Source organism: Crocodylus siamensis, chromosome 1 (assembly GCF_052110815.1).
Source record: "Crocodylus siamensis isolate JL-2025a chromosome 1, ASM5211081v1, whole genome shotgun sequence".
NCBI classification, from domain to species: Eukaryota; Metazoa; Chordata; order Crocodylia; family Crocodylidae; genus Crocodylus; species Crocodylus siamensis.
The window spans coordinates 263793747-263817068 of record NC_143395.1 but is presented as its reverse complement, the minus strand read 5'-3'; the positions used below and the strand labels follow the sequence as shown (position 1 = coordinate 263817068).

Sequence of the window (23322 nt, the reverse complement as noted above, 5' to 3'; positions counted from 1 at the left end):
TTCTGCCCCACAGCTCCTACTCCCTCCCAGCCCTTCTACTTAAGCAGCTTGCTTGCAGACACAAACACCTTCCAGCAGCTGCCAGGGCCTTCACGGATAGAATATGATCTCCTGATAGCCAATCCACTTCCCCACTGCCCCCAGCCCCAAGCAGAAGTGAAATTCCTGACATTTGGTTGCATTTAAAAAAAACCTGCGTGGACAAAGGATAAGGGGGCAAAAAAGAAGAACTGTCCAGGAAAACCCAAGACATATGGTAACCTTAAGTAATATTATCCTGAATATAACCAACAATGTACAACACTAATCAGAATGTTCGAGATTGGAAGCCCATTTTAGACACTCTGGCCCATGCTAAAGCCCTCTTTCCATGTTAAGATAAAGGCATGATGGGATCTAATGTGTGATCTACACAATCACACGTCCTACCAAATCACATGCGCATAGTGAGAGGTGTGACTGCAGGATTGTGCAAGATTGTGCATTAGATTCAATTGCCTCTTATGGCTGGTGCAAGGGCTCCCCCTGCACTGGCAAGAAGCAAGCTCCCATAGCTGGAAATACCCATAGTTGCAAGACTCCCAGATCTGACTAGGCCTGGTGCACCCCTGTGGCTGGGAGCCCTATCGGCTGATGGGAATGCCAGCCCCAGGAGAGACCCTGCTACACATACAAATTAAAGCTTGACAGCAACCAGTTATAAAGTCATTTATAAAGTCAGTACACATTTTTGAGGTCTAACTTTATAGCTGGTTGGAGCTTTTTATCATGTGAAAGCTACTTTGCATGTGTAGCTGGTTTCAAGGTAATTGCACAATTAACTAATTAATTACACAATACCTGTAATGTATAGAGGAGGCCTAAGACAACTAGATAAATGACCTAATTTTCAAAGGTGCTGAAACTTAAATGGTTTCATTAGTTTCATAGTTGGTAGGTTCAGAAGGGCTGGAGTGTCTAAAATGGGCTTCCAATCTTGAACATTCTGATTAGTGTTGTACACTGTTGGTTACTGAGGTTTACCATATGTCCTGGGTTTTCTTGGACATTTCCTCTTTTTTGGCTTCTTGTTCTTCATTCAGGTGGCTTTTTTAAAATGCAACCAAATGTCTGGGATTTTGCTTTTGCTTGGGGTTGGGGGCAGTGGATATCAAAGATATCAAAATTATAACACTTAAAAAATAAAATTTTAGGATTTTCCTCTTATTTAGAACATAGATGCCTACTATATGCATTTTTTCTTCATTTCATGAAATTCACAAATGGATAGAGGAAAAAAGACCGTGTATCTCTGTACATGTGTACACACCTCCCTTCCATTTTTCATGTTGAAGAAAATGGCTTCAAACTGTTTTAGATACTGAAAGTGCCTTTGGAGATTTTGTAACCTGGTTAACAAAAGTGCTCACAATTTCATTTCCAAGAATAAAAAGGATTAGAGAAACCCATTAGTAGCTGAAGTGACAGCAGCCTTTGGGGAGTGGAACCATCTCATTGCTCTTGAAAAAGAGAAATCAGAGCACTAGAGACTCAAACTCCAGTTCATTTTCACCACCTGGAATTTGTCTTTATCTGACAGCTGAGGACAACACTCTGTACAAATTCAATTCTACAGCCATTTCTGTACCAACCAGCTACCAAGCACTGAATTACTGACAGAGCAAGTTGGGACGTATATTCTATCACACTGACTTCCAAGTTGTGGTTAATTAGGTTTTTGCTGATCTACAGCAGAAAACCATTTGAAACTTCATGTTCAGTATTTCTTCATTCTGAATTTTTTGATACTTGCCTGGGATCACTTGATATGATCCAGATGTGACTTTCATTTACAAAATGCAAATATATTTTTGGCAAACAAAATATATGTTGGATGATGCATTGTCCTTACATGAATAGCAAATCTGTAATTATATCTCACAGTTTTTGTACTGACATCATCATCGGCAGCAGCACAGCTTGGGCTGTTCATGAATTGCAGGAAAAATTCCACAACATAATTACAGTTTTAAAATTTGTGCTGAAACTATGAATGATAATATTTGTTAGGGATGATTTTTTGAAGCAGTGCATTTAAAAAAGATTAAGAAAGCAGCCTGGCTGTGAGAATGATAGGTGTAGTATGATTACAGTATATTTGGCTCAGACGGAAATGAGCTACAGTTGAGAGGTTGGGTAAAAACAGTTCCCAAATATATTTATAAAATCTGAAAAAGGAACCAAAATGATCTCACACAGAATGGAAGACAAGAGGGAGAGGGACAATGACAGAGTTAAAGAAAAGTAATAACGAGAAGAAAGACAAACCAAATTAAAATGTTATATTAGGCCAGTGACACTCTGTCCTAAAGGCTTAGGTGCCAGAGGAGAGGACTATTAATCAAAATGATATACAGTACCACATATACACTCCAAATGAAGTACTACAAACATGGAACCAACAAACTGACCGATCCCACAAAAAAGCAACCACAGAAAAAATCCTGACCTTAAAAACACTGATATAAATAGTGGAGGTGCTACACAATTAGGTCGTATATAGACAAAATGGGGGGCCCTAAACTGAAGTGGTGAATTTTTAAAAACACCACTTCAGTTTAGGGCCCTTTAAACCCCCGTTTCATACACACACTCAAACTTACCTGCCTCTCTGGTGGTGGGGAGGGGAGGGGAGGTGGAGCTGCCAGCGGGCAGAGCAGTCCCTGAGCTGCAGGGGTGGGGCTGGTGCTTCCCCCTGTGGCAGCAACAATCCCCCCACCCTCCCACCAGTGGCACCCAGCTCAGGCACTCCTGGGGGGCACTGCAGCCGCAGAGGGAAGCACTGGGGCCCTGTGCAGTTCAGGCAGGCAGGCAGGCTCCAGGGGAAAGAAAAAAAAAAGATCAGTCTTGCTGCTTTTCTCGGGTGAAGTCTGCATTCTCGGGCTGCTGCCAGGCTGCCTGCAGAGCTTCCTGCAGAGACCCTGAGCTGCACAGAGCCTGGTACTTCACTCTGCAGCTGTAGCACAGCAAACTAAAACTTCTTAGAGCAGTTTTAGTTTGCTGCACCCCAAGTCATTTAAGGCGCATTACGCCACACAATTTGCTACCTGGAATTACTGTGCAATACGCTGCCAATGTGTGCAAACACCAGCACCATTAGAGCACTGCAAAACCATTTAACCCACTTTAAAGGGTCATGCACACATGCCCCTCATTTTGTCTACACACGGCCTTAATATTTGCAGGAAAGACATACCAATGAATGTAAAGGGAAAAAAAGAAAAAGAAAAACTTTGGTAACATTTTCTCAAAAGTATATCGCGGATAAGTTGAAGAGCCACTTGTGGCTCAAGATATGCAGCTTGAGGAATACTCTGCCAAGCAATAATCCTTTAGATAATTATAGGACCCTGATTCTGCAAACATTGATACATATGAGAAAATTCTCTGTCAAAGAACCACAATGATTCCATTGACACCACTTCAGAAGAAAAATATCATATAATCTTCTTAACAGTGTGAAAGAACCAAAGAGAGTGAAGGAAGCCATGCAAGGCATGGAAACTTGGTTTATAGAATTAATTGCACTGAGTATACGCCCAAAAAGGAACTTTTTTATTTCAAAGTTAAAATATTCTTGAATTAAAATATTATTGAGTATTATGAAAAAATCCTGTTTAAATGACAACTTCTTCATAGATATGGACACAAAATACAGTGGACATATTGCTTAGATTTAAAAAAAAGAATAAACCCTTCAACATGGAAAACATTATCTCACTTTTGCTTATAATTAAATATCTGTTTAATAATTTAAGATACAGATATGTATAATATCTATTTAGCCCCATATATGACTTAATTTAATATGACTATCATATAAATAATCTATGCTCCTCTTTCACTATGTGTAACCAAATTACAATAAATGTACTGTTGATAATTTGTTAAAAATTTCCTTGTGCTTTCTCCCTAAAACAGTCTACTCTCTCTTTCTATTTGGTTTTACAGTGAAATCATAATGGGTAATTTTCTAGCATTGCAATCTATGGAATGATGGCTGAGAGATCATAAACACAGTGTTGTTATTAAAATACAAGAATCTGTGAGGGACTAAGCCCCTATGGAAATATATTTATTCATTAATTATAGTGAGAACCAGGAAAACCACAACTGTGTGCATTATTTCTTTTTTTTTTCCAGATATGAAAGTCTCTCGGTAATCTTAATTTTCACCTAATCCTTTAATCCTTCTGTGTGTAGACTGTGATTTCTAATGCAATCTATAGTTGTTCTGCCATGAAAGAAAATGTTAATATTTTAATTACTGTTAACCATTGATAAATGTACAAAATCCAGCATACATAGTTTCTACAGCTGAAAAATCTTGTACTCCAAAGGATATAATGGAAAAGTGGAGACTGTTCCATTCATGAGATTAAATCCGAGTGTCTTGCTTTCTTCTTTAAATCCTCCCATGTTGTGGCAGGGCACTGATAGTAAGCAGACTGTAGCAAGGAAGGCCAAGTGAGCTTCTGGAAGCACCTGAGCCTGGTGGGGTGAATGATCCCAAAGGGACAGGGACTCTTTGTGAAGCACCTGAGCTGGGAATGGGGACCCAAAACCCTGAAAGCCAGGGATGCAGCTTAGACCCGACCCGAGGGACCCAACTGGTCCATGCTGAGACCAGGACCCAGAGAGGGGTCAAAAGGGCCATGGGCCCAACACAAGGGATGCCCCCAGAGCAAAGAAGCTCAGGGTCCCAACTGGCTGAGATGGGACCAGGGCCTGAGGGGGAGCCAAAGGTCCCAGAGAGGGGGCCACAGCTAATGTGTGAAGGGAACAGCTGAGTTTAGCTTCCTGGGATGTCATCTGCAAGGCTTGGGCCACGGTGTAGGGGTGGAACAGAGCTGCAGATATCCCCCTAAACACTGGGGTTCAAAATGGGCAGCCTCCCACCTGAGTAACATCTTATTACTATTACATTAAGGCATGGCACGAGAATGGGGTGGGTGGTTAACCTGTAGACAGGAGGCAGGCCAGTACTAGCACCATGAGTGAAAGCCTGCCCCATCACACATGTAATAGAACTTGGACTGAAGAAAATATTACTTCTGAGTATCATTATCAGCAAAACTATCAAATATACTCATTAAGCCTTTATAATTGAAGATATGACATAGATTAGGACCACAATTATCCTGCATTTCAGAAATCCAAGAAAGTTTTGTCATTTTCAATTCTTTCTGCTATAAACAGACAGAGTTTGACTTAACAGAAAATGATTTATCATTTACGTCAACTATTAAAAATAAATTCTTTACTGTCCTGGGGGTGGGGTGGAGGGGGGTGGGGGTTACATATTATAAATCTTGATTTAGGCCTATTGTATAATGACCATAAATTGAGGACATGGTTCAAATGGTTTCATTTGAAAGGTGCTTGAAAATAAGTTTATTTTTCTTTAAATATGTATTAATTATGATGGTTGCTAATTGCTTGAATGTAATAAATTTAAAAAATCAGTTTGAAACACAGTCCACTACAGTCCTGTAATCTGATGCATGCAAATAAACCAGGAATAAAAATCAACCACAATTTAATTTCAAACCTTTCCCAACTAGCAGCTGTACAATGTATGCACTACTTTTCTATTTTTACTGCAGGATAATGACAATGATGAATGCTTTTACTAGGAAATAAATATTCATTAAAGAGTCTCAGATCAAAACTATACCCCTTCCAAAACACCCATGAATGTGCAAAATCCATTTGCCTGTTGGGAGAGATTTATTTAGAGGGAAGATGGAACTATGCCCACAAGCACATCTCATGACAATTTAATAGTTCAGTTAAATTAAACCTATGGCAATACTTACTTGTAACTACAGTAATCAATATCATTAAAGTTGGTGTCGCCTATAATAATATCAAGTGTATGTAGGTGAACAAGTGATTAGTTATGGATGTAAATCAGACTAAGACAGCATGAATGTAAGGCATTAAGGAGCACTACTACCAGGGAGTCACTCAAATGCCAGTAAACTGTTTGCTGGGTCACTGCTTATCTGACCAATCTAGTCATGAACACAGGAAGTATATAAACGAGGACCAAGTGGTAGCTCATTAGAAGTGATTTACATGTTTTATGACTTTCGTTCATGCAAGCCAATCTATCAAAAGCAATTACTGAAAAGGAAGAATGGTAATAACAATTGGCATGTTGTCTCCTTTATAAATTAACTGGAGGCATTCAATACCCAGTATCTATTGGAACTAAACTAAGTGGTATAAGAATGGCCTACTGCTGGTTCAAGACTACTGGAATGTACGTCTACTGAATAAGAAATAATCGTCTGCATGCTACTTTTCCTGCACTTCTTTATTCATATTCCATTACACGGTTTACTGGAGATACTATCTTTGCTAATAAGCTCATAATACCTTAATTTCCTAGAGTTAACAAATACATAATTATCTATTTTTCCACACCCACATAGAAGGTACACATAACTAATCATTTATGGGCTAAAGAAATGATACAGGAAATGTTCAGTGTAAGAATGAAAGTGCAGTCTTTTTTGCACTTTTCTGCTTATTCCGTTACAATCTGAAAGTGCTATAGCCATAGATATTATGTTTACAATGATAAAATGCTTTTTTTCTTATACAAACATGATTTTGCAAACAACTGACAGTCTGTGTATCCAGTTATATTTGCAGTACTGGTCACGATTCTCCTCCTTGACCAATTCTACACTACAATAACTCTGTCTCAAATAATTCATGCTGGTTAAGTGCTGAAGATTCAGGTCAATCAACTTTCTAGGTTTCATAATTAATCCTGCAAAGTATTTTTATTACCCAGAATTTAGTATTTGGTTGGCAATATTAGCCATCTAATGACTGTAATTATGTACCCAATGAATGTTTTTGTAATCATGTGTATTATATGCATACATATATAAGCAAAGAGAGAGGCTCGGTGCACCTGGATTGGGCGTGGATAACTGAGCACCCTGAACAACCTGTTAGTTATTTAGAACTACAAAAATCAAAAGGCAATGTAATTTATCTACCAAGAAACAGCATATAATTTAACAGTAGCACCATGACCCACTCCTCACACTTTATCTCAGCACTTGTCTTCAAAACTCAGGTGCAAACACAGGACTGCTACTTCGTCCCCATATTTTATAATGGCTCAAAATTAAACGAAATAACAGACAACATATTGCAACTATTAAGAGACTTGCATCTTACCTTGAGACACTCTTCTTGTTTATAGAGATCCTCATAGTCCTTAACCTTCAGAGCAGGTGAGTTAAGGTGGTCTTCAACTTCAGACAAGGCTTTCAGAAGTCGAAGGATCTCTGCCAGGTATGCAGAAGGCATGTAAGTTGTTTCCATAGCCATACCTTCAGTCATCACAACAGTTGTCTCTTCATAAACAGTTTGCTGGTATAGATATACAACAGAATGCTTCCTTTAGTTTCTTAACATTGAAACAAAGTTATCATTTAATGCAATTTCCAGTTCACAACCTAGAAGCAATTAAAAAAAATCCGCCTGCACAACATCTAAAAGAGAATGGGTTAAAAAGAAAAAGATTCCAAACATATATTAGTGTCATTAAAGTAACATCCTTCTGTAACAAAAGCATAATATTATTTCAGTTTGTGGGAAAAGATCAGTGTGTTCCACCTTCTCTTTTTGAACTCGCAATTGCTAAAGTTAGCCCATACAAAAGTTGGCTCCTTACACAAGACCTTTCCTGTCTTGTGCTCTAATAAATGAAAACAGGTAATTAAGTGCTGCTTAACAATTCACATACTATTAGCACAACAGTTTGCATCTTCATTTCTCTATATTTTTAATTGCATGTTCATCGTGTAAGAGTTCTGTTCATGCATGCTTCAAGCTTTCCAATAAAATTGTTATGAAAAAAATAGTTTTGCTTATTAAAATATTTTAAAGTATATTTTTTTAAAGCAAAGAGCTGTAAGATCAGCTCAGTACATGAAATATTGTACTAAAAGTACATTCTAAAATGGGAAACAAGCAGCTATTTGAAGTTTCTTTTCATACTCCTAAAAAAAATCCCAGCAATACTTTTTTTCTGGTCACACAAGTGTTGTGTTCAACTGAATGGATATTACCTAAAACTCTGTTTGTTTAAAAAATGTGCCTGTGTCAACTGTAGTGAAGAGGCTGACAGACAAATATTGTTTTCTTAAAAATATTAAGCTCGTGTATAGCTTGTGGAAATACATAGGTATCTAAGCTCACAGTAATGAAAGCCACACATGGTGTGTGATCAGATATGTACAATGACCATCCAACAAACTAAGAAGAGTATGGTGAGACAGACCAAGGGCTTAAGACAAAGCCCTGTATGCCTACCGAGGCACTTCTATTAAGTAAGTTTAAAATTCTGATCTCCTGACCACCAAAAATATCTGGCCACCTTACCTAGAAAGATTTAAGGTAAGAAGCATTCACTATCTTGATGTCCTGATAAGCTTAGTTTATTATTTCTTTGTGTTTATTGCAGTGCCTTAGTGTTCTTGTCAGGAAACCAGCATCCCATTGTGATAGGCATCAGTATATCTTCTCAAAATAGAACTCTTACTGAAAACAGCCTAAATTCTAATAAGAAATGCAGCAGCATAAGACACCCATAGCAACCTTGCACAGCCTTTCCAAATAGTTGTTAAGAAACATTCTTTGAAAATCATTTTTTAATTAGCTCTGCTGAAAAACAGGATAGATTAGTCCATGTAAAATCTTACTAACCTAAAAAACTCAAGCTAGTTCATTCAGAGCTGCTTCAGTACTGTGATATGTAGACAACCTAATTGCCTTGCTCTTTGCATTGACTGAAAGGGTGTTGGATCTAGTGTCTACTATATGTAGAAGGTACTGGATTAATGGTCTTGAAGAGACCAAGTGTTGTTATTTACCTGCAGAATACATTATCACAGTAGTATGTACTAGTGTAAGTGATCATACTGCCTTGCTCAACTGACTCTTCCTTATATTGGAAGGGCTAGGTGCAGTCTTCACTCTTTGCTAAACATAACTATCGAGGTACCAGATGTGTTTTTTGTTCCAGCGATTCTGAATATAGACAGAGACCACGTCATCGTTTTACAAAAACTACTGAACAACCGTCAAATAATAAGAACCTCTGGTCACGGGATTTGAACAGGAATAGAAAACCCCAGATTCCATTACCAATACGCAGAGTCACTTCACTCTATTACTTTTTTCTACACTGTGGCAGCACAAATTCCAAAAGACACAGGTATAAAACATGTGCACACCACACGTGGAGATAATATCCATGAGTTTATTTGTGGAAACATGTTATACTGCATAGCCAACAGTTTCACATTTTATGTACTCATATATCCAACTTCTCAGGCATTACATCTAGCTTTAAAACCACTGAATAACCTTTTCAAAGCATTATGACTCTATTAACATTACTCAACATCAAATGTAACATCAAATGTTCTTCCTAAAAGTTGATTCCTAACTCTTGAATGCCTTAAGACTTTTAAAACAATGAGATTTTTATGGACAGCAAAAGTATATTTATACTAATTTAAGGGATTTTTAAAATTGGAGGTGGCTAACTGGTATAACTCCATGAGCCAAAGCTCTAGCAGGAGCTTTAGTGGGAGCAACCTGCCAGTGAATTTTGATGTTAATATCATTATTTACTAGTAAATGATAAGGTTGTTTTAAAAAAAGAAAGATACCTTCAAGCAGAAATTTCCCAAGTTCTGTCATCGTGTTTGACAGCATTGTTTTAAATCTACTCTAAGTATAACAAATATCATTTATTTGCTTCAAGTGACATTTTAAAGGAGAATAATATGCAAATACATTAAATTTGCATACAGCACTGGTGAAATTGCAAACTGAATTGTAATTCTCTTTGTGAGTTTGAAAGAGGTGCTAGGACCACACTGAATATTTAATTTTTGCCCCAAGAAGAATTTGGCTTTTGGGAGCAAAGGGTATAATTGGCTAGTGCCAAAATGCTTTATGAGCACCAAGACACATCAGAAATTAACAAGAATTTAAATTTATAAGAACCTGGATATGAAACGTTATTAATTTCTTAAAACACTGTGTGTAAATATAAACCTTTTACCAACCTGTCAACCTGGCACAATATAGCAGACAGCAACTTTTTAAAAATACTAAACTTCAAATATCCACTGGCTGTTAAATCAATAAATATGGAAAACTGGTGGCATAGATTCTTCATATTTCCTTGTTTATTCAGAACACACACACTCTTATTAAAAGTAAATGTTTTTCATTTGTATTTAATTTACTCTGTCTTCTATAATTACATCCCTCTTTATGTTGATATGTACAAATCCTTTCTAATCTTTTGAAAAATCAATCAACCAACATTCCCCTAGTCAGTGATTAATATTTCACTCACTCTTTCTCATTTCATACATTTATTGAAATTTTGTATTCATAAGATAATGCTATACCCATACTGATTTATGTTTTATATCTATTTGATTCATTACATATATTTTAAATGAAGAAAAGGAATCTTTCCACAGGCACATTTCTATCAATAACAAATGAGTACCTATTTGTTTGTTGATTCCTATCAATTACTATACAAGGGCATCCATAAAATGCTAGTGAGCATAGCAAACCAAAACACTTCTTGAAATGATTCAGTTTTGGCCATTAGAAATAAAAATACACCACAGAAATTGGTGTATGAGATAATAACATTAGAGCTATACTGCATGTAGAAAATAATTATCTCAACTATAAATATTTGCCTTGGGAATGGAGAGCACTGCAAATCTTCCTGTACTGTCTTAACAGAAAAAAATTAACAAATGGGTTGAAGTATAAATGACTGTCACACAAACTGGTCTGGTTTAAAAAAGCTGGATAAGTCTTTGTGACATATCTATTTTTACACTTGCTGAAGATTTGGTTTTGGACAAAAATCAAAACCCAAAAACATTTCCATGGGAATTGCTCACTTGCAACAAGTCTCCATACAACAGCTCTTTTCTTATTTTTAGTGTATCCTCACCACAGGATCCAGAACTAATAGCAGCCCATTTTCTTTTATTTCTTCAGTGGGGCACACAATGCACCCTGGGAACTACAGTGACGACATAAAACAACAAAACTGTCAGCAGGGAGAGACCCTGACACAGCACCAAGTGCCACCTAAGCTAGTACCTAAGGAAAAAGTTGGGATAGCAAAAGCTAGTCCTAGCTTCCTTTCTATAAATGATCTGCTGCTAAACAAAATAATGACAAAGTAATCCTTTAATGGCACCTAAGTGTTGAGGATTGGAAAAAGAAAAGCGGTAACTCAGTTGGACAAAGGTAACTAGTGCTTAGATGGTCAGAAAAAGGGTTAAGAAACTTTTAGAAAGGCACAAGTGAGACGCTTGAAAGCTCCAGATAACTTTGTTGGTGTTTTGCAGAAGCCATTCCCAAACTACTCAACAGTCACTAACTAGTGCATAACATCAAGATAGCCTGTAGGAACTAAAAGAACAAATGGAACTATAATGTGGTATTGACATGGCATCAGAGAGATATTTTTCCTAGGGGATGTATCATAGTTATGTACAGTCAGCAAATCTTCTTTTGTTATGTACCTCTTGCTATGATAGCCATGAGTAATATCAGCCCACCTTTGGTTAAGCCAACCCAACACCCTCATCACTGCTACTATAGATTCCCTGTAAATTAATCCAAATAATGTATTTTGTGTAAATACTTAATGCTCAGGATGTGGAATGTGTCATCATGAGATAGGATGACTTCAGTCAGCAACAAGTATGTGGGTGAAGATTTGATGGTAAAAAGCTACCTCTGTCAAGTGTAGATAGATTTTAAACCCCTACTACAAGATTAAACATTTACACAATGCCTCAAGTTTTGAAGATACTTGTAAATCCTTCTGCATTCAGATTTTAGGGCTGAAATCCCATCCCTGATTAGGATAAATCTGGATTAACTCCACTGAAGTACAGTTACACTAATGTAAATCCAATAAAAATGTTTGTCAGAAGAGCCACTGCTCTTTCGGCATGGACAGACATGTTTGAAACACGCGAAGACTAAGTGCAGGAGTTCAAAAAGCCCGAGGCAAAATCGATCCAATCTATGAAGGTTTCTCTGATGTGTGTAAATTGGATCAGGAGAGAAGGGAACATACTTTTTCCCTTTGGGGGAACACAGGCAGATGCCTGCATTGGTTGAGGCCAGAAGGTGGTGGGATGTGAGGTGGGGCCTATTCCTGATTGGCTGCCAGCACATGCTTTCAACCCCCTGCTCCCAGGGGAACCAGCAAGGAATCTCTTCCCAGCCTCCCCGCCCCTCCCCAAGTGCTAAGTGCCAGCGGTGGTGAGGGAAAGTGGGTGAAACTGGGGCCCCCCCAGCCAAAACAGCTAAGGGGAGCCACATAGTGGGGAGCCCCATTCTCTTACCCCTCCCATTTGACCACCTGACAGCTGCAAGCAGGAGCTCTGGCTCACAGCTGCATGACTGTCCCCTGTGCTGGGAATTGGGGAGGAGGGGAGGAGGACAGAGCACGCTCCTGTGCAGAACCCCCTGTTTTGCTTGCTCAGGTCTGCAGGGGTGAAGCTGGGCCAGGTCAGGTCCATGAAGTGAGGGCTCCACTTCCCCCTTTCCCTAGTTTCCAGGACTATGGAAAGCTGCAGCTCCTGTCTGCAGCTGTCAGGCAGTCATGAAGGGGATAGGGGAATGGAGCCCTCTACTATACCCACCCCCGAGTGCTGGCTTGGGGCTGGGGCTGTGCAGTGGGGGGGTCCATTCCCCTACACCCCACTGCTCATGATAGCTGTAGGTAGGAGCCATGGCTGTCTGCCACATCTGGCATCAATGACAGGGAGGAACAGAGCCTCTACTACATGGACCCAACCCGCTTCCTCCCCAGACCCAAGGCAGCAATCTGTGGGGACCCTGTGCTGGGGTGGGGTGGGCTCTGCTCCACTCCCTGCCCCTGATTCATGGCATGGCGGACAGCTGTGTGGCTCTGAGCATGGCTCCTGCCTGCAGTTGTCAGACAGTCAGGTGTAGGGGCAGAGAGGGGGCAGAGCACCCTACCACATGATCTCCCCCAGCTATGCTGACTAGGAAGAAGTAGGGAGTCTCCACTTTTCCCTTCCATTCCCCCCACCACTGAGAGCTGACAGGGGGTGGGACTGTGGAGAGAAACTGCACTGGCCAGGTGAGCCAGGCAGTGGCAAAGGGGGAAAGCCCCTACCATGTGGTACCCCCAGCTATGCTGGCTGTAAGAGGGCAGGGGCCTCTACTCCATCCCTCCTGGCCCAGATCACAGGTGCAGGCAGGATGCAAGGCTAGGAAGTAGAGGTTTTGCTGCCTCAGTTCTATGACAGCCCAGGGGTGGGGATGACCCAGGACTCAGGCAGAGCAGAGGGGCACAGGCCAAGGCTATCCTGCCCACCTTGAAAGGGGGAGTTAGCAAGGAAATGGCAAGGGTTCCTAGGATGTCGGGGGACTGCAACCCAACTTTAGTCAGGAGGGGATCTGGGACTGAAGTTTGATAGACTTTGGTCCAACTTAAACTGGTTAAATCTGATACTATATCTATCCAGGTCTATCTTATACCAGGTTCTACCATTTTTAAACCAGTGTATATGAACTGAACTTTTGTTCTGTTACAGGTTTAGACCAGTTTCTGACCACCTAAACCAAAAAATGTGTAATGTCTGTACCTAGTCTAAGTGCCTTTGAACTGTTCCAAAAAGTGAGCGTAGAGACACGCATAGCCAGAGAAATGCTTAAAAAATGACACCCAGAAAAGGAACATCACTGAAATGCTTCCTGAAACCTCTTCATGCACCACCACATCCAATAGTGTTCTGCTGTGCATGTGGTGGATGGGGAACAGGACGGATAGCCAATGAGCATCCCCCTCTGCCCTAGGAACCTCTGGAGACTGGAAGCTGAGAAGCATGCAGACTTGTAATACAATGCTGTTGCATGCCTTTGCAGCTACTCTGAAATGCTCTGGGGCAGAGGAAAGCTGCTGGGGGCATAACAAGTGGTGGGGGCTGTACATCTGCATGATGCCAAATAGAAATGCTCAAGGATTCACCGTACTTCAAATGAAGTCCATAGCATTTGACGGTAAGCTAGTATATGAATCTACGAAAAACAGTGAAATAACCTATGGAAGAAACACACCTTGCCTGCAAAATGGAACTGATTAATATCAGTTTTCTACCCATGCCTGGTTTTGACCCTTCTGAACAATACAGACAACTACATGAAAACAATGCCTGCTGCATCTCTGAGAAAAATCTGTTTTATGAATTTTATACAAATTACACCAGTGCTTTATATAAGGAATGAGGTACCCTCCTCCCTCCATCCCTGTGAAAAGGTGCATGTATTTTGAATGCTGCAAGATACATATGCTGAAATAAATGGGGCTGTTCCTCTGCTGGCAGTTAAATGTGTGAATTTTATAGGATCAAGACATTGAGAAGTCACTTTTTTATTAGATTATATCTCATACTACAGACTGATTCCTCAAAACTAAAAATATATGCTTTTGAGACATCCAAAAATGCTAAAACATTAATGATTTCACACAGAATAACAATTACCCAGATGCCTCTGCAGCATGAGACCAATATATTTCTTAAGTGCAACTCAGAGCTTTTAAAACCTGAATGAATTTCACCTTGGGAAAGCAATGTCATCATGTTTAAACCATAGGATGCCTTCTCAGAGCTCTTCCTACCATACCTTACAGCACAACAAATTAATGCATGCCACATTCATGAGCTAATTAAATCTACTTTTATGTCTGACAACGTCAATAGACTCATTGTCTTCATGCTCTCCTATGTGAGGGAGAAGAAGAAACCTACAGTGAAATTGTGCATTCCATTTATAGCACTTTAAAGCAAACATTGTGATATTATTATAAGAAAAATGCATGCCTGGATTTTAACCACCACCACTGAAACAACGTACAGGCTGGTATGGTATAATGTGAGACTCCTCATGATGTCTTGTCTGTGACCTTCACAGCCTGATTAAAATGCAAAGTTCCCTTCTCCACGGGTGAGGGTCTATTCCATATCCATTTTTGCTCAAGTTCTAGGCCACCTCCCAACAAATTCTGATAGTCATGCCATATTCTAATGAGCTCTATGTGTTGATTTGATAGGTAACCTGTGGATAGCTTGCCTTGAAGCAATGAATGTGAATGAATACACTTATTCCACTCAAAAATCAAATCTTATTTTCAGTTCCCCCAAATTAAATATTTTCTCTTCCTTGTCCATAAAGAACGATGTAGAAAATACCTATAATGATTTACTTTCAACATTGTACCAAATGGGAAGTTGTTATGCATTGTGATTTCCATAGCTGTTAAGGCTTAACTTAATTTTCTTTGTTTAAAGATTAGTTTAGCATCTATACAAATAAAATCTAGCAAGACTGGCTTGAGTCATAAATAATGCTACCAGAGGTTGTATAAATTCTAAATACGGGTCTTTGACTGATCTTTAATAATGATGTCAATACTCCTGTTTTACAGGATTAGCATCTACTTGTGTCCTATGCTCAAAAGTGGCAACTATATGCCTAGTTTTAAATAAACTGATAAATTAATTTATCCTGCTCAAGATGATTTTTTTAATCCTCTTAATATTTAAGTGAGAAAATAATTTAGCAAGCTTAGAAAAAAAATTGGTAACTGTTTTCAAAGCTGACTTTATAATGGTGAAAACTGGTTTTGTGTGTCACTATAGTATTCCTTTTACATACATTTTTGGTGAACTGTTAATTATGAATTTCAAAAACATACAGGACTACACCTCAAAACTTATCATCCAAGCAATGTATAGGTAAGGCATTTTCTCTTTTCAGGAAAGTAATCCTGTGATTGTGGCTTAGCCAAATAAACTGACTTGTTATATCTTGATTGACCAGTTCTTGATTGCCAAATGCTCAGCCCCTGAAGCTAACTCAAAATTAGATGTTAAATTCAGAACAGCAAGGTCTGTAAACTTAACTTCATTTTATTGCTAAATCATCTGTAAGTATATTACAATGAATTGTAGATAAGAACATATGACATAAATGCCACCAAATCCATTTTGATGTAATTTAATCCACTCATTTGGCATACAAATAAAGCACATTCTTATCTTAGTGAGATAACAGGCTGGAACAGATTCCAGCTAATCCTTCCCCTTATTTAATGTCATACTGAAGGCAAAAAAACCATAGTTATACTGCATGGTAAAAATGTTGACAGATGTTAATTGACTGGTCACACACCTATATCACTTCCCCTCAGTTTCCCGATATTCACTGTATACACTATACAGCTATCCAGTGACAACTAATATAAATGTACTAACTTCTTTAATATAAAAACATGTAAATGCATATGTTGGATTTCTGTAAGAAGATGAGACCAAAGCATAATGGCAAACCTGTATTCCAGGACAGCTTTCAACAAATATCCCTGTGTCATTATAGTAATAGCCAAAATTGTTTAGATGAGTATTTCTATTCTTTCTAATTAAACTAGGGATGGAAATATTGTACTGTTGCACTTCAAAAACACTTTATGTTTTTAATTAATATGCTGCACTACCCATAAACATAATTGCTTAGAACAAACTGCCACAGAATTTTAAAAATGGGCTAAATGTAGACATTGGATTTATGGCACATTATATAACCTGCCTGCCATCCGATAACCCAGGTAACGTCTCTACATTTCACTAGCTACATTCTGTCACCAAATCACCATTCCCCACTCCCCCTGCCACCTACCTGTCTCACACTTATTCTCTCTTACGGCTTTTGGTCCTCACTGCCACGCATTTGCATTTTCACAGATCTGCAGTTTGCATATTGGTTTCTATTCCACCCAGAAGGACACAAAACACCAGAAGACTGTCCCTATGCCTGAAGAAGGGTGTTTGTCCCTGAAAACTTTCAAAGAACATTTTTTTCCTACTATTTAGCTGCTCTAATAAAAGATATCACATTAATCAGATAATTTTGTCTACCATAGATTTGTTACTTTTTTTCAGTGTACGGACATCTTTACATAATTAAAACATGCATACGTGTGCACGCACATGAATGTATTTCACAGGAAATGTTGTGCTTAAAAAGCCTGCTTATTGAAATACTTTTGTCCTCAACAGTCCTATATCCTGATAATTCAAAACATTCAAGAATGAAGCTGGGTACATTTTCAAGTGACTCCATCTTATTCAAAGAAATTAATCTTCCAGTACAAGAAATTGCCACGTGACAGAAGGAATTTCAAAATTTCTAGAACTTTAGTTATCCAGAGAAGAAGTACAGGGTGGCAGTGAGACAATGAAGCCTGACTGAATAAAGTATCCCTCGCCAAAACAGCACTTAAGCATGAAGTTAAGACCGATTGTCTTCAGTGCTTTGTTGAACAGGAATGTAGTAAAAGCATACCTAATGATTTCCCTGAATCATAAAAAAAATCCATTAATGTTAAGCATAACTACATGTTTTGGGATGTGGCCTATCATTTTTTATAAATTGTTTATTTTATTCATAGTGCTTATTCATGGTGCTAATTCTCAACAAATAATTCAGTGAAGTAAACCCTGTCTGTTTAGCAATTCTTTGATATAATATTAAAACTATCTAAAATATTGCTAAAATACATCATTAATACTTAAAGTCAACCAATGTTAAAGAACAAGACATTAAGGACTTATTGCCTCATTGCTGAAATTATAAAAGGTGTTACCAAATTCCATTTTTGTCTTCATTTCCTTTTCATGGTTACTACCTAACGTAATCCTTTCATTAATTGTTATACTAGACTCATATAATTTCAGACTATAGAACAATGACAGGATTTGTTTCTTATAAATCAATATTGGAATTATTCCACAGCTGAGCTTCCCCAGAATGACCCCGTAAACCATTTGTTAGTTAAATTGTTCTCCCTCCAGTACTTCTGACAGTGAAACCAATTGTACATGTATATACATGCACACATGTACACTATGTATACATAAGCATACATGCTTTTGCACTCACGTGCACATATACACACATTCAAAATTAAAGATGATGCAGGTGTCTTCAGCTTTCACAGAGGGACTGGCACCCCATTCAGAGTAACTGTCACTGAGGACCAGATTATCTCGGGGCTTTCCTCTGCTTGTTTCATTAGATAATGTTACAATCTATTAACTTTTGATACTATAGAAATTACTATAAAGACACTCTAAATGTAGTATGCAATACTACACTAAAAAGAGCAAAGGGCAAGTAGAAAAACAATTTACATGCAAACGTTTTGGGAACTTATTAGGAAAGGAAAGAAAATAAAAGAAGTGTTTATCGTCAGGTTTGGCTGAGTTATGTGCACAAGGAAAACAGGGTATCATGTTAGTCTTTGCTTTCATAGCATGAAATGTGGGAGATAGGTCACTTCTGATAAAAAGAAAAAAACCCAGCAGCTTCTTACCCTGTAAGAGAGGATGGTGGGAGAACCTTCAAAAGCCGTGGAAGGGCAGCTTTAGGAACCTCTTAGTATCACTTTAAAAGTTCCACCTCAAGTCAGCATCTGGCCCAATTTGTGACAAGCTTTCTTTAAAACTAAGATTCAACCCATCATAAAAAGTCGAGGCCATTCAGCCTCACTTGTAATCTTAAGGGATTTAGTTAGCATTACTTCATTAAGGGTAATTATTGTTTCATTGTATAATTATGAAAGTAGGAATGAAGCATCTGTCAGAAGGTTATACATATCATATTTTGCAAAAGAGACAGCATTATCTTCATTTAAAAAAATGTTCGCTCCATTAGTTAGTGTAAACAAATAAATCCTTAGGTAGTTGTTTCAGCCAGCCTTGATACTTACTTCCCTTAGGAAGGAAATAGCCAGACTCCATAATTTGACCCATGATTTTGCAACTCTTATTCCTAGTATAGAATTATTATTTTTCTTTGCTTTTCACAGTACAACTTCTTCTTACTTCTTTTTCTCTTTTCCCACTTACAAGTAGGAAAGAGGGATAAGGAGTATACCATCCCTTGCAACCCACTTCAACTAGTATATCTCTGAAAAGTTAAATGGAAGCAAAGGTCTAAAGAGAAAATTGTCTCCTACTCACAAGGATACGTGATAAGCATGGGAAATTCTGAAGCAATAACGTATCCAGTTTAGCATTGAGGGTTTCATATTATCAAGCTGTGAAAACTATTTTAAAACTGATAAAGTCTGTTACTCTATCTGTATATGGCTTAATTAAGTTGTCTCGATGGACAGTTTTGAATTTAGCTGTACAGAATATTAGTAAAAGTGCCTAACATTAAGTAATTCTTAGAACTCATGGATGAATTGAAGAGACCTGCCTCTGGACAAGCTAGCTGAATTTCAGAGGATTTTCTTACAGACTAAAGTTCTTGAAATTCATGCATGATCTATACCACTTTACTGTGAGAAACTCCCCTAATCTGCATTCTTAGATTGATCACAGTTCCTCTCACACAATATTCTATTCTTCTTGGAAAAAACAGGAATATTTAGCATATCCAAAATGCTTTAGAGACTCAATGACCTGAATGATAAGTCTCACTGCAGATACTGAAGATAACATGTTTGTTTTATTGTATTTATGGGGTTTTTTCTTTTCCCAAATTTAATTTTTGTCCTAAATTTTATGGCAAGGAAAAACTTCAGCACATACATAGCTAACAATACACTGAGCTGAAGTGATCAATCATGAATAAGGCTGGTCCAAAGCAAGGTTGAGAAGCTAGAAGTATTGACATTCATTTTATATTTCATAGGTAAGCACCACATGGAGTCAGCTGAAATGAGAGCATTAAATTAATTTTTTTAATCATCTTACATACTTACCTTAATGGACATTATATACATCTATATATATATATATAGATATAGATATCTATATAGCTGTGTGTGTGTATATGTATATCTGTATATATATGTATATATACATGGACACACACACATACAAACTACAGTATAACCTGTGTACACACACACACACACAAAATTATAACTACATGTTATATATAACATGGTTATTTTTTTCTGACTTTCCTTTATTTGCTATGAGGATCTAGTATTTTGGAAACATAATGGCTTGCTTGTGTGATATGACCTTTTTTTATTTGATAAATACTGATCTTTGTTTTGCCGGGGTGAACTCCTAGCTTCACTGAATTCAACGGTAAAGCATTCAACCTGACTTCAGCAGGACCAGAATCTCTCCCTTCCTTACTAATGGAACTATTATGAATCAGCTTTCTTATTTTCTTGTTTATGGGGCAGCACCATAGAGTACATGATGCAGCATATACATAATTTTGACCTGTAGCTGGTTAAGAAGCATCAAGGGTAATGCTGCACGTGTGCATGCACACACACACGTACACACAAGCATGCACACACACACGTACACAAGCACATATACAAAGTAACTCATAGTTGGATATATCATGGTAAAGACAAATTCAGTCTTGGAAGTGAAAAGCTGACTGTAGCGACAGACCTTTTCTGTGTCTTATTCTGTAAAAGTGATGATTTCTTATATCTGGAGTCTTTACTCTTTGACAGGGTCCAAATGACTGTCCCTAAACATTGATATGTAATACCATAACCTAACACTGAATAAGTAAAGCACAGCAAAGCGCACTACTCTAATGGTTCATATTGTCTTCCAGGAGACAAAGAAATCAAGCTGTTAGCTGTTCGTTCCCTACTCTCTTTTCCCTAGCCTCTGACTGAAAACTTAGACAATTCAATTCCAAAGCAGCAAACTTCAGTAAACTTTGTAGCTGTTAATTTAAAGTCCTCTCATCAGTTCTTTCTTATTTGTTATCACCTCTCCCTTCTTGACACCAGGGCATCGATCTCATTATTACTTATAGAAACGATGGTCACTTTGATTTGATTTATAAAATTTTCTTCCACAGATGAGTGAAAAGTTTCCTTCACAAATGGATTAAGCAGTACTATAACTGGAAGGGGAAGAGTGGTGAGAGATGGGTAACTACAACAGCAGCCCTGGGGGCTGCTTTGGTAAAGGGACACACACATAACTGTGACCACAGCAGCTGCTCCTTCTGCTGCTGTTATCGGCTCAACAGAAGTTGACATTTCCCTGTGCACGGTAATGTCCCAGACACAGAGTTGCCTTGGTATGACTCTAGATTAAAGAGATCAGAGTACCTAAAGGGAAAGATTGAGTTGCCTCCTCCTACTCTACACTTGATGGCTTAAGAGTTCCCTTCCTTCCATTCGCCATAGCTCTTTAATTTGTGATAAATTTGGCAGAAATATTGTGCAGTGTATATTGACAACAATAAACTGAGAATCCAATTAGGGAAGTGTCACATTAGAGAAAGGATATCAAATGCACAAATCATTAATGAGTGGACTGACCAAGTATGCTAAGAAACCAAATTAAAATTTTCATATAGAAATATACTATTATAAATTAGTCATGAAACTATTATGTTAAACTGACAGATTTCTAAAGGCATTACATCTCACAAAGCAGGGACAAAAATGTATTTAATAGCAAAACGAAAAATGGATAACTTAAAAAAAAAATCTCTTTATTCACCTGCTCTGAAAATATTTTTTCACATTGTAAATCTTCAGTGACATTTGCCTTCACAGTTGGCACAGTATGCTTTACATTGATCTATGCCATGCGCAAGGCCACAAGGCAGTTTGAAAAACTCCCACAGAATTCAGTGTTATTTAAGGCTAATTTAATTAGAAGAAAAGTATTTTGAAATATTGTCTTGTAACTTAAGCCCTAACTGGCATGAAGGAAAAATTGCCGTCTAGAAACTTTAATATCCGACAATATTAGACATGATTGTTGCCTTTCATAAAGAGCAATTAATGTGTACTTCAAAATGCAAGTGTTTATTTTGCTGTTTTCAATCATTCATATATTTTCTTATACATCTAAAAGAAAGGTCTCTTGCATGTCAATATAACTCCAAAGACTTACAGCTTTCTATTTGATAGGCATAGATTATAATATAGTCATACTATTCATAGCAGATATTATATGTTGCTGTCAAAATGGTTGAAAATTAATTGAAAAACTATAAAAAATTACCTACTTACTGTTCTGTGGAAATTTTTTTCTAGAATATCAAGTAATACAAATAGCTAAGAAAATGAACGGTTGAATATACATTTAGGCCAAGAAATCACTTCCATGGGAAATTTGAACATACATCAGAGATCAGAATTTTTGGCATTTAAAAACCGAATTAAGGAATTGGGTTTGTGTTGGCACACAAGAATAATTAAGCAGTAATAATAATAAATAAAACTATTAGTGCATTTTCATTCCTGGTTTTATAACATATGAAGCCAGTTGCTGACTTATCTTAGGGCAGAATTCTATTTCACAAAATGGACAATAAATACTATTGAGACCCTAATTTGCAATGGTCTAAAGCACCTGTATCTTTTTAATTCAGCAGATTGTGTAGATACACAGATCATTAAAACCAGACCATAAATTCTCTATTTTCCACTATTCATCAAGCTTTTCACAATTTCTAATTTGCCTGACAGAGATAGGACTGAATAATATTTGAATTTTTAAACACAGAAGAGCTAAAAATGTCCTCAGATGCGCACTTTCCAGTCTGACAGTGTTGACTTCCAACAACAGAATTTGGACTGCTGTGTTAGTTTTACTATGTATGCACAATAACTGGGTTGGGAGTTAAAATGGCATATCCTCCTCAACTTTTTACTCTCCTGCTGATATCTCCCCATCACTCCCAGTGATTCCATAATTTGTGCAGTTCTGCTGTCTGTTGTATCTGTGTAATCTGTTATTTCAACATAGCCATATTAATATCCCATTGCAGAATAAGTGGCTTATATTTGTCATTTCCTCTCTAAAACACTTCAGTTAATGCACCAGACAATTTTTATTTATAAATTGTCAAACTCAAAGAGACTATGCAATGTACAGGTTGTTGCAAAACTATTTGGAACTCCTCTGGCATTAGCGGGAGGTAAAACAGCTGTACTCCTCTTTTTTCATGATTTGAGTACGTGATATGTCATTGTTAAAAGTAATGAGACAATATATAAGTATACTGATAAACAGAGAAAATATAGCAAGTGTAACTTCTCTGATTAATAAGCACAATAATCTTTTGTCTGGCTTTTCCCTAACAGAGTTGCAGTGAGGTTGGTTCAAAGGAACAAGGTTATTCTAATTTGATATTAAT

General features: G+C 37.7%; 1 protein-coding gene across 7 annotated transcripts in view; it reads right to left on the bottom strand.

Annotated features, from left to right (window-relative positions):
• Nucleotides 1-23322, bottom strand: part of DMD (dystrophin) — a 2140576-nt gene that overhangs the window by 1033749 nt on the left and 1083505 nt on the right. For all 7 annotated transcript variants that reach the window (XM_090061814.1, XM_090061802.1, XM_090061811.1 and 4 more), the window contains one exon: nt 7243-7437. In XM_090061814.1, coding sequence (XP_089917940.1) covers nt 7243-7437 — 195 coding nt within the window. The remainder of the gene's footprint in view (nt 1-7242; nt 7438-23322) is intronic.